We start from the raw sequence: 12,998 nt of genomic DNA on the forward strand, positions 1-12,998 counted from the left end.
CTACACATTGAACATTGCAGTATTAAAATTAGAGAATCAATACAGGATGCACCTCACAATTTGATATAGCATTGGTTCAAAGTTTACCAGGGGAGGAGTGGTAAGGATAGAGATTAAAGAGGGGCTGCATTTCACAGCCCGCAATGACCCCCCCCCCCCCCCCCTTGCAAACAGGGATAAATGGGTTCTATGTTAACCTCAACACATTTAGTATTGCAGTATCAAAATGAGACAATAAAGGAAGCAGCTCTCAATTTGATTTTGCATTGGTTCACTGCATACCAGGGTATGGAGAAGGGTGTAAGGGTAGAGATTAAAGAAAAAACCTGACAAAGATATTTGGGAGTGGGAATTAACATTTATTACATATAGGCAAAGGTATATAAGAGAGGTATGTCTAAGACACTACCATGAAATTAAATCGGTTTGACAGAAAAGACAAAAAAAAGTAGTGCCCGGATATATCCAGTAGCTCAAACAAGGGGAGGGGTACAAAAGGGGGGGGATAAATCATGACCACCAAGAAGTCTACCCTTGGCTTCCAGATGAAAGCCAGCTGGGGGAACATTTCATAGCCACAATGAATCCTTGTGGCCCATTGCAAACATGGATAGTGGATAGTGGATAATAAGGCAATCTATAAGAGAGGAAGCTTTCAATGTAATCTTGCATTGGGTCTGCAAAACAGGTTTGGAGGAGGGGTAGAGTAGAGATTGAAGCAAAAATGGGAGAAATTTGGAGTGGGCAAACATTGTTAAGTATACATGCTATGGTAATAGTGAAATGTCCAGCACTGCTACTTTTGACCTTAATGCACAGGCTATCCAGAGCAACAGAGGACAAGGCATTCCCCATCCCTTTGCCATTTGTTGCAAAACAGAAGCCAAGGGGTAATTTTTCACAGCCCCAATGTTTCTCCCCATTGCAAACAAGGTAAAAAGGGGTAAATGTTAACCTCAACACATTCAGTATTGCCAGCAGTAACAAAATTAGGCAATCAACAAAGGAGGCAGCTCTCAATGTGATTTTAAAGGGGTGGAGTGCATATTCTAACTGGGCATAAAATAAAACAATACAAAAAAATTCTAAAAAGTTATTGAATGAAATTAACAAACACTGACAGATATACACTATGAACATGAAGATTACGCACTAGAAATCCCAAATGCATTTATAAATGGCAATAGGATGCATTCAGTGGTTTAATAATTGGATTCTAGACAGTACTCTATTTGCCATTTTCCAATTTATTTGGTATTGACCTGTCAGCCTTAGGATATATTATTCCTTTGAACATTTCATCATGGGACTGGTTTAAGTTTAAAAGAATAGTCCAGGTCAAATTTCCTTTTTGCTATGTGAAAGAGGAACATAATCTATTAGCATTCTAGTGAAATTTGAATTCAATTCCTCTGTACCATTTTTGAGATATTGACAGTTGACGTATCTGATATTCCACAATTAGTGAACTTGAAGCAAACAGGTGTGATGTCATAGTTGCCCACTGTCAAATAATGTTTTGCTTTTTTCTTTAATTTTCAGTCTATTGATTTGACTTTTGATTGGATAAGGTTTAATACTAGTTTGTCTAAAGGGGATGTAAAGTTGATAAAATACCAATACCTATGGTACATTCACATCAGTGGTGGAGCGTCCATAGTCAGGGGGGGGCGGATGCCCCCCCCTGACGGACTCAAATGGACTGCTGGCGCCCTTTTCAGCTCTTTACCACTTTTTACTTTTTCGCGATTATTGACTTTTTTTGTTGCGCTCTCATCTACTTATTGACATTTGTCACATTTTGTTGGTGTAATATTGCAATGACACCTATTTATTTTTCATGTATCTGCAAATTAGCTAGGCCCGGAAAAAGTCATTTCCGGTGATTTAGGGAGAGTCTTTACTCAAAAAATTTCTGTACGCTACGGGCCAACCAGTGGTGGCCCTCCGCTTAGATAGTGTAAAAGCACCCCTAAAGACCATTCCCGCCCCTCCTGACCAATACCCCTAGCTCCGCCACTGATTCACATTATGGATGCATCCAACCGTGGAGCATAAAATTAGACGTAAATTTTAAAGGAAAACAAAACGTTATGTATCAGTGTGCTACAATGATGTCACACCTGATTGCTCTAAGTTAACTTTTGATACAAAAGGTGGTGTCTTCAACTGTCAATATCTCAAAAAAGGTACAGCAGAATGGAATGCAAATTTCACCAGAATGCTTAGATTATGTTCCTCTTTAACTATCAAAAAGAAATTTTAAAATGGAATAATACATGAAGCAAACATGTATGAGTTATAACACATTATTACAATGTCAACATTAAGTTTGTTGAAAAAATACAGAACTTTACAGTTAGAATAGAGAACGAAAAACAAACAGAACCACCCCTCCCCCACCCCCTCACCCCCTCAGTGTGTCAGTGTACTCTTTTGTAGCATGACCTTTTTATCCTGCACCAATGGGGTAAATCACCGCTGAAGATAAACAATTGAGTATGCACATTAAAAAAACAGTGCAATTGTGGCTAATGAGTTTAGGCATATATCAAAGTTAGGGAGACTTTATCTTTAGAGGGCCTCTGCATAGACTATACTGCCTATTATACGTGTTTGTGTCAAAGTGTGCTGAACACATCTTCGTCTGCTGATGGTGGGAAACACCAAGGGCTAGAAAGTCTCTGCGAGTGCTACTTACAAAATTAATCTAAAGCCTGCAACACTTTTCGTCAGTTTGATGACTGGGAAAACGCAAAAAACTGAAATTTTGGTTTCACAAGTGTTTTTGCAACCTCCTACTACACAAATCGTTAGCACTTTGATTTTGAGTGTCATATCAATGTAGTGTTAGTGCTGCAGTGAATAGCTTGATTGAAAGTTTTCCTCAACCGGCTCAGCACATGTAGGCCACAGGGTGACCTGCAGTCACGTGGGCGCTTAGGAATTGTTGCGAAAAGAGCAAACTCCTTGTCCAAAAGTGCTAGGTTTGATCAATGTTTACCGAGTCCCAAAAGAAAGTAATACAATGTGCCATACATCAATGGAAAGGTACAAGTGTAAATATTCAATGTAAGATGGATTTGAACGGATTAGAGGATGTCCAAACACCACCAGCTATGCCTTTTAAAGAACAAAGACAAGCCTATCTAATACATACAAACTTGTGGCATGGACTAAGATATAAAGATACAAACTTGTGGCATCGACTATTAGACAAAGAACATGTTACTTACTTCTCTGGTTCTTAATTGTTTTGCTTAAATGTTTTGATTTATAAATTGATATCTGCAGATGGTTTACTCATGATTGCAAAGCCACCCGGGGTGTCAGTTAACACAGGAAGAACGGACGCTGTCTCAGTCACTGAAGTCGTACCTCAACTGGCGGAGGCTTGCAATCTACCTTTTCTGGAGATAGTCAAAGGTATATCAATACATATATCAATGGGGACATTAAATGGCAGTCCCCAACCAGGAAGGCTTGCTATCTTAGCTAGTATTTGTAAGCGATCATCTCTTGGATAGTGTTTCAGTGTGTTCTGAATTTCTTGTGTAATGTTATAATTGCTAATTCTGCCAAAATGTTGGTATATGTTTTCTAGTTGGGCCTGTGTCGTTCTTGTACCAATGTTAAAATTCGCTTTTTTATTTCTTTCCAATATTTGTAAATATTGTATTGTGTGTATACATTTGTGTAACCTTAAATGCTTTGTACAGTGACAATGTCAACAAACCCCCCACCCCCCCAAAAAAAAGTAATGGGAAGGTAAGGAAACATATGTCAAACCTTTATGAGAACAAATGTTTGACTTTAAGATCATTAACAACTCTTCTTTATTCTCAGGTGATTTAGTGTTGGACTGGTCAACATGGATAAGAGATTCTCGCTGAACTTGTTTCGAATTTGATGAATACCTTGCAGCGTGAATCTTTCTCGCAAATCTAATCTCAGACTTCTGCCATGATTCCTCCAGTTGGACATACAGTAATCTGCTGCAGCATTGACCCAGCCTCACACTCATGTCAGGTTAGTCTACAAGAAAATACGAACCGTAAATAAATTCTATGATTACTGCAGTTCCTGAATGATAATGGTGTACAAACAACAACAAAACAAAATTAGCAAACAAATGACTTTAAGGTACAATAGCCACTTCTGAGTACATTTCAAAGAAGCTTGAAACAATTATCTCGTCAGATTTCTTGGAACAATTGAGATGGATACCCTACAGTACAGCAGAGTCACCTTCAAAGTCCATAATTAAGATGACCATGAAATAAGAATGATTCAGGTTACATTGCAAAAATATTTCACCATCTCAAGTTCAGTTGAGATACTATGGGACTTCATCAGAGCATTACTCACTCAGAAAACATGTACAATACTATATTATTGACAAAAGTCTCAAATATGATATATTTATATTATTTCTCATTTGTTTGTAGTTAAAAAGAATATTATGTAGGCCTACAAAGAAAAATTTTTAATGGTTGTACTGTGAACAGAGATAACACAATTTTTCGTCTGGTTGACCAGACGTGCTATCTTGTTTATGTTAACAAAAACTTCAATACAAGTAACTAATATTTGTATACTGTACGTCTGTTAAGAGATTATTTTTCTAGTCTTTGGAGATTTTACTTGTAAATGAAATTGCTAAAATGCTTGGCTCAGTTACATCTTGTAGTTCAGGTTTACATTGTACATGAATGTACCTATAGAATGAGTGAAACAGGTCGGTTTGTTACTGTCTGACGTTAGATGATAGGGATGATCTGATTGGTTGATTTAAAATATAAGAAAGGTGTGGTGTGCATGCATAATTGTGACAGCTAGCAAAATTATCAATTTGTACAAAAAGGCTAATTACTCATTAAGTGCTAAAGTAAAAATTCTATTACAGTAATCTCTCTTTAATCAATCGTAAGTTGCCGATATGTAAATGAATGTAGGTGAGAATGGAATGCTAACAATTCCAGATAAATGTAATATGGATCTTTACACTGGATAATTAGATACCGAAGAAGTCAAGGAACTGCTTTCTATCCAACTAATAGAGTAATGGCAGAATAACCTACAACTTTGAAGCAACACCCTTCAGAGAGGTTGGCTATGGCATCTGTATAGTAATACATAGAGACATAGAAGAATAAGTATCATGCTGCTGTGGCTACACTGTCGGTTCATTTATGCATTGGAAAGTTCAATACCAGGAGAAATGACAAAAACAAACTAAATTCAATGTATCATGTTGATGTGGCTACACCGCCAGGTCAGTTAATTCTTTGTCATTCCTTTTTAAACGACCATTTATAGAAAAGTTCATAACGAATAGAAATGCCAAAACCAAACTGAGTTCAATGTATTATCCCATTTTGGCTTCACCAGATCAGGACAGTTCAAATTTTGCCATTCCTTTTATAAACGCCCCGACCGATCATTTCATTGTTAATATTATTACTATGAGACATAAAAAAAACTAAAATTTGTTTGTGCACTTACAAGGTTATCGATTCTCATTCTTATTTTGATTTTTCCTTAGTGTGAAAGGGAAATTTCTGAAGGATAATTTGTTAACCTAGTTTGTGTGGCAGTGTAGCTACTGTTGCTACAGCATGGAGCTTTGTGTTGTGGGGTATTCTGCAATCAAGTCAAACACTGCGTGTAATAAATCACCTGTCCTATATCCACCTAACATTGGTTAGGCTGATAAGAGATATTGCCGACCTTGTCCTTATGTGCAAAGTATTAATACTAAGTTATGGGCCTAGGCTAGTAACCCATCCTACTTGGCATTTGTGCTGAGTATGGTACCTGTCGTTGCCAATTTGTTGACAAACATCACCTACCCTAGGCCTAACCCCAATCTTCCATTCAAGCACTTAGCAGAGGTGTCATATCCATTAAGTTCCCTGTTGGAATAGCCAAAGCCTAACGTTGCTAAATTCTAACACTTCCTTTGCTACGAACTCGGTAGGCCTGCTAGTATATACTGTAACAGTAGGCCAATTAGTTAGTAGTACTACTACTAGTAGTCACAGTCATGATATTGATAAAGCCATTTCGCAAAACTAGATAATACTAACATATAACCTATCCGACAAAAAAAAATGTGACTCAAGAAACTGAAGTTTCAGCTCCCGGGATTCAAATTTTTTGGTCAAACTTGTACATATATGTTGAGCTTTAAAAGGTTAATCGATCGTTTGTTTTGACTGTTCAATGTGAAATGAAGACAAGAATTAGACTAGCACTTACATTACAACTTACATTGCAAGGAGCGTGAAGTCATCGAGTTTAATAAATCGCCTAATTGACATGAATCCTCCAGATTTATTACACTCGATGCATGAAGTTCTATGAGGTGGCATACTCCTAGTATAAGAGTCTAAATCAATCCGCCAGAGTGTTCTCTCGTCTCAGGAATGGTGCCAAAAAGCAGCGACAGCAGGAGAACATCCTTTCAGTTTGAAATGTTATCAATCAGCATCTGTTTTTCTTTTGTATGGCTTGTATGTTGAAGAGCATCAATGAATTCGTACATATGGTGCAAAAAATGGGTCAATCGAGGCAATTTTAGAACACTTGAGGTCTCCATGACATGAGCAGCGTACGAAAATTGTTTACTGCTATGAGTAAAGAGGTTTGTTTACAAATGACGAAAACTTCAGGCTCTCATAGCAAAAAAATGAAAATGGTCGTAATATGCAAAAGTGATGGTGCCATGAATGGTCAACTTTCCAGTTATCCAGTGATGGGAGGCTACATTACTTTAAGGATGTAGTAAGTCAGTCAATGACTGCATTTAGAGGGGGTGGGGAGGGGGGGGGGTATATGCTATAGCTGTTAGCAAGATATATGCGATTTATAGGTACCGTACCACAAGTAGATACGTATAGTACACGTCCGCTGGAAAACTAGTTAACCATTGTCGGAAAAAGAAGAACTAAATGACCTAATGTAATGCTTGTTTTAGCATATTATCAGTTACCATCACTGCTTTTCTGCCCTTAGGGTAAAGAGCATAATTTGATGCACATATGGTGTGAAAATAAAGAAAACTGGTGCAAAGATTACCGTATACAGAAACTGATAAAACCTAATTAGTCCACTTTTTGTCTTAAGGTCAAGGAAAAGCGTAGCAAATATGTTGACTGGTGAGTATTTGCCCAGGAAGGTTTATATGGTGATGAAAACTCCGGACACTACTTTTTAAAACGATAAAAGGAGAAATAAAGTTGGCATGTGATGCCATGCAACATGTAATTCGTCTAGAGGAATGATCTTTATCTTGTAAGGATCACTGACTAGGTCAGATCACATCGATGATATGTAGAATGAAACTGGTATATGTCAATTTAAATTGACATATACCAGTGTCATTCTACATATCATCGATTTAAATCGACATATACCAGGTTACTTCGACATATCATCGATTTATTTTACTTATCATCGATTTAAATCGATGATAAGTAAAATAAATCGATGATATGTAGAATAAATCGATGATATGTCGATTTAAACTGGTATATGTCGATTTAAATCGATGATATGTAGAATGAAACTGGTATATGTCGGTTTAAATCGGTAGAAGTCAATTTCAGCTGCTGGAAACTGGTATAAGTCGAAGGAAACTGGTATATGTCGATTTATCGGTATAAGTCGATCTCCCATGATTTGAGACTGATGGCCCGCCATACTCGGGTAGGGCCGTTTCCAGCCATCTGAGGGGTTTAATTTTCTTGTACGCTCCGCGCCAACCGATGGTGGCGCTACGCTTAGATAGTCATGCATACAACTTTGCAAATCCCGGCCACGCCCCTGACTTTTAATGAATTTATGTGGACCAAACTCAAAGCTATTTCGAATGGACAAAATTTGTTAAGATACTGTAGTAACAAGAAACAAACTCTAATTCGGAAGATTCCTACATTAGTAACTAGCATGATTTCACCTCATTTTGTCTCAATAGAAAATTTGTTCCTTGTTTCCCAATTTGCACATTGGATATTGCAGTGCTAGTATGCATATTTTCCTTGAGATGGGGAGGGGGTGGGGGGCGTTGATGGAGTGATATATACGCAAATAAGATAATACAATAAGAGTTATAAAGGGTAATAAATATAAGGCTACATCAGTCCAATCGAATTTCTGCAAAGTGCCCTTTGATGTCTGTGACCCCCCAGATTAAAAGTGCTTCCGCCGCCCTTGCATAGTCTTTTGATTACCAGCTTATTGTGGCCTGTACTACGTAGTGTGTCATTGTAACCAGGACGAACATAGCCTATCAATCATCAAGTATTGTTAGAAATTAAAATCAAATCAATCAATCAAAGGATACAAGATCAGAGCTGGGTGAGTGTATTTAATAGTAATACTACCTCTGATTTAGAGAACTTTACCTCTAAACGTTCATGTAATGAAAACACCTGGTCATGCATATGTTAGCTTTCTTCTGAAGCCCATCTGCTATCATCTTGTTGAGTAGGATGTACAACCTATAAAGTTCGTACAAATGTTTATGCAAACGACCGTTCCTCACTGATAATTAAAACAAAATGAGGAAACAGGAGTGGATTTGGATACTGGCACAAGTACATTGGCTCGGAAGCGGTACGGTGTGGTTCCTTCAAAAGTTGCTAGCTATCATTCGTTCCCATTGCCTCTTGTTTCAAGTCCCCTCAGTTGGATATTCTTTGAATGATCTTAGTGATGATTTCCATGTCAACTAATGGTAGCTACTAAGTTGCCATTCTATATAGCTAGGTTTTACCCAACTTAGTAGCGTTAGATATATTAAACATGGGGGACCTGATGCTCATGTAATATTTTGTTGAAACTGCTGGGCTATGGGTTCACAATGATACAGGCCCTCGTGGTATTTGCAGTAGGATGCGTACACAGCCGGGGGAAGTCAACACTGACTGCGTCAAAGTTCACAAAACAAATTAATGCACCATTCTGCATCTAGTTCTTGTTATACAAGAAAGGAAGCCCCCAGGACGATGTTCAACATTCACTAAAATGGTCCAATACACACCACCACCCAAAGGAAGTGAAGAGCGATACTATAGAGAAGTGCTTTTATACAAGCACTACACACTTCTCCATGCTGAGTCACTCACATTTTATAGACAAAACTGTTCTTAAAACAATTGTGAGCCAATTATTGCATAATTGCATCCCCCTTTAGTGAGAGAAGTTTTTGTATATTTAGAATACTGTTTTTCTGATAAAACTGACAAATTATAATAGGCATCCAGAGAATTTACAACAAACATTGTCATGTTATTATCTAGGCCTAGAACGCCAAGTCTTTAAAAGGGCATTCTCACAGTATTTCTGAACCTCAGACAATTATTCTTCAAGGTTAAGGTCAAACATAATTAATTGGTAAACAAACTTCACACTGTAAAGAAAAACTTGTGCCAACAAATTTGTGTGAATTTCTTTACCTCTATTGAAAGTTGCATATATGGTTATCTAGTCATGTATGACTGTCATGGTATTGATTTGAATAATACTTTTATTGCCAAGTGTAATAATGGCCTGTATTTAACTTCCTTATTTTAATGGGTAGCATGGTATATAAAGTGTACACATACAAAAGTGCATGGTAAATAACATATATTGCACCGGGTGGTAACGCCCTATTTCAATACTTGAGGCTTTTGTGATACATTGGTAATTTACTTGTTACTGAATCGTAAATGGCTGCCATTGACTCATAAAAGAGTTCTGTGATTTAATTACTAAGGAAATCGTGAAGCCTAGCAGGTTTCATCGCAAGATTATACTTTCCACTGCCGCTATGACATCACTGATGGAGGTTCAACATCCCAAGGCATACACCAACCGAGTTTGAAGTCCATGAACCTTATTGGTAAGGACTTTGTTACACATTGTTTATCTCATTCTTACAGATCATTTTTACTGAGGAGATATCGCACTCATTAGGCAGTGAGTGCCAACTCAGGCTTAATCAGTCTTAATTAGGCTTAATCATTAAACCTGATTAAATTGACTGAGAAATTTTATACATTGCAGCAGAATATTCACCTACTGCAGTTACTACTGCTACTCCCTTCATGTAGAACTACAACGATTGCACCTATCAAAAGGTGCTTTAAGTGCTCCATCCACAACTGAGATCAGAGAGATTATCAATTGATAGGTGCCATCGCAATGAATTGCATGCTGATTGAGCACCCACCTGAATATATTGATATGAATTTTTGGCGCAAATAGAAATTATATGAACAAAAAGCCTTTCCCGGTCAGATAATTACACGAAATTGGTTTATAACAAAGACAAGGGTGTCTTCTACTCCACGTCTAATTTTAATGTCGATGGGTGTTTCAGAGAGGACAAGAGAGGGGGCTGAAAAGAGGGGGTTTTCCAAATTGTGCACTTATAAAGAACACGTATTTCTATCTTGAACTTTGGGACCACGTATCTCCCGAACGGAAGCAGATATGGACCTGGGAGTTGCAGATTTGGGCTTGTTCAAGTCCCCTCAGTTGGATATTCTTTGAATGATCTTAGTGATGATTTCCAAGTCAACTAATGGTAACATACCAAGTTGCCATTCTATATAGCTAGGTTACCCAAATTCTTCAAAATAGTAGCGTTAGATATATTAAACATGGGGGACCTGCTGCTCATGTAATATTTGTAGAAACTGCAGGGCTATGGGTTCACAATGATACAGGCCCGCGCTGTATTTGCAGTAGGATGCGTACACAGCCGGGGGAAGTCAACACATGACTGTGTCAAAGTTCACAAAACATATTAATGCACCATTCTGTATCTAGTTCTTGTTATACAAACAAGGAGGCTCCCAGGACGATGTTCAACATTCACTAAAATGATCCAATACACACCACCACCCGAAGGAAGTGAAGAGCCATGCTATAGAGAAGTGCTTTAATACAAGCACTGCAAACTTCTCCATGCTGAGTCGCTCACATTTTATAGGCAAAACTGTTCTTAACACAATTGTGAGCCAATTATTGCATTATTGCATCCCCCCTTTAGTGAGAGAAGCTTTTGTATAATTAGAATACTGTTTTTCTGATAAAACTGACAAATTATAATAGGCATCTAGAGAATTTACAACAAACATTGTCATGTTATTATCTGGGCTTTGAATGCCAAGTCTTTAAAATGGCATCATTCCAGTATTTCTGAACCTCAGACAATTATTCTTCAAGGTTAAGGTCAAACATAATTAATTGGTAAACAAACTTCACACTGTAAAGAAAAACTTGTGCCAACAAATTTGTGTGAATTTCTTTACCTCTATTGAAAGTTGCATATATGGTTATCTAGTCATGTATGACTGTCATGGTATTGATTTGAATAATACTTATGCCAAGTGTAATAATGGCCTGTATTTAACTTCCTTATTTTCAATGGGTAGCATGGTATATAAAATGTACTCATACAAAAAGTGCATGGTGAATAACATATATTGCACCGGGTGGTAACGCCCTATTTCAATACTTGAGGCTTTTGTGATACATTGGTAATTTACTTGTTACTGAATCGTAAATGGCTGCCATTGACTCATAAAAGAGTTCTGTGATTTAATTACTTAGGAAATCGTGAAGCCTAGCAGGTTTCATCGCAAGATTATACTTTCCACTGCCGCTATGACATCATCACTGATGGAGGTTCAACTTCCCAAGGCATACACCAACCATGTTTGAAGTCCATGAACCTTATTGGTAAGGACTTTGTTACACATTGTTTATCTCATTCTTACAGATCATTTTTACTGAGGATATATCGCACTCATTAGGCAGTGAGTGCCAACTCAGGCTTAATCAGTCTTAATTAGGCTTAATCAATTTAAGCCTGATTAAATTGACTTAGAACTTTTATACATTGAAGCAGAATATTCACCTACTGCAGTTACTACTGCTACTCCCTTCATGTAGAACTACAACGATTGCACCTATCAAAAGGTGCTTTAAGTGCTCCATCCACAACTGAGATCAGAGAGATTATCAATTGATAGGTGCCATCGCAATGAATTGCATGCTGATTGAGCACCCACTTGAGTAAAGTGATATGAATTTACTTGACTGCAGATCAAACAAGGGAGTTCCTACTAGCTCTCTCTCTGTCCCTGATAAACTTTCATCATAGGCAGAAATGTATTCCCTTTAGAAACTGTTTTTCTTAAATGCTGGTTTCTAGTTCTTCCGAAAGGGAAATGTTTCTTTTGGAAGAAACTAAATCCTGCATGCAAAGTATGGCAAGGAATCGCGAAGAGAGTTTTGGCTCTTTGGTTTCACTGATTATTAATTATTATTATACCACATCAAACAAGGGAGTTCCTACTAGCTCTCTCTCCCTGATAAAACTTTCTCATCATAGGCAGATATGTATTCCCTTTAGAAACTGTTTATCTTAAATGCTGGTTTCAAGTTCTTCCGAAAGGAAAATGTTTCTTTTGGAAGAAACTAAATCCTGCATGCAAAGTATGGCAAGGAATCGCAAAGAGAGTTTTGGCTCTTTGGTTTCACTGATTATTAATTATTATTATACCACATCAAACAAGGGAGTTCCTACTAGCTCTCTCTGTCCCTGATAAAACTTTCTCATCATAGGCAGATATGTATTCCCTTTAGAAACTGTTTATCTTAAATGCTGGTTTCTAGTTCTTCCGGAAGGGGAAAGTTTCTTTTGGCAGAAACTAAACCCCCGCATGCAAAGTGTGGCAAGGAATCGCGAAGAGACTTTGGCTTTCTGGTTTCACTGATTATTAATTATATTTATACCACATATTTTAAGTGCTCAATACAAAAACACGGAGTCTGCTGAAAACACTTTACAAACAGAAGAAGGAGAAATAGACATTCATAAAGCTGGGTCAACTACTTAATAAGTATTGTATGAAAAGATGTGTCTTGATAGTTCGTTCGATAGCTTCAAGGGAATTGATAGTAAGGATTGTTGTTGGAAGCTTGTTCCACAAATGAGG

At 37.5% G+C, this 12,998-nt stretch overlaps 2 protein-coding genes across 5 annotated transcripts in view; one reads left to right on the top strand and one right to left on the bottom strand.

Annotated features, from left to right (window-relative positions):
- LOC139961851 (mitochondrial mRNA pseudouridine synthase Rpusd3-like) overlaps window positions 1-4,034 on the bottom strand; it is a 125,858-nt gene extending 121,824 nt beyond the window's left edge. Inside the window, exon 1 of one of the 2 annotated variants that reach the window (XM_071961446.1) lies at window positions 3,918-4,034. In XM_071961446.1, coding sequence (XP_071817547.1) covers window positions 3,918-3,984 — 67 coding nt within the window. In that variant the 5' untranslated portion in view covers window positions 3,985-4,034. Of the gene's footprint in view, window positions 1-3,789 lie in introns of both variants that reach the window. The other variant, XM_071961432.1, reaches the window with a different exon arrangement.
- LOC139961839 (uncharacterized) overlaps window positions 3,932-12,998 on the top strand; it is a 55,235-nt gene continuing 46,168 nt past the window's right edge. The window contains exons 1-3 of one of the 3 annotated variants that reach the window (XM_071961406.1): window positions 3,932-4,029; window positions 9,764-9,889; window positions 11,608-11,736. The gene's annotated coding sequence lies outside the window, so the exon portion shown is untranslated. Of the gene's footprint in view, window positions 4,030-9,468; window positions 9,890-11,607; window positions 11,737-12,998 lie in introns of those variants that run through there. The other 2 variants (XM_071961408.1, XM_071961407.1) reach the window with 2 other exon arrangements.

This window comes from Apostichopus japonicus, chromosome 20 (assembly GCF_037975245.1).
Source record: "Apostichopus japonicus isolate 1M-3 chromosome 20, ASM3797524v1, whole genome shotgun sequence".
Lineage (NCBI taxonomy): Eukaryota > Metazoa > Echinodermata > Holothuroidea > Aspidochirotida > Stichopodidae > Apostichopus > Apostichopus japonicus.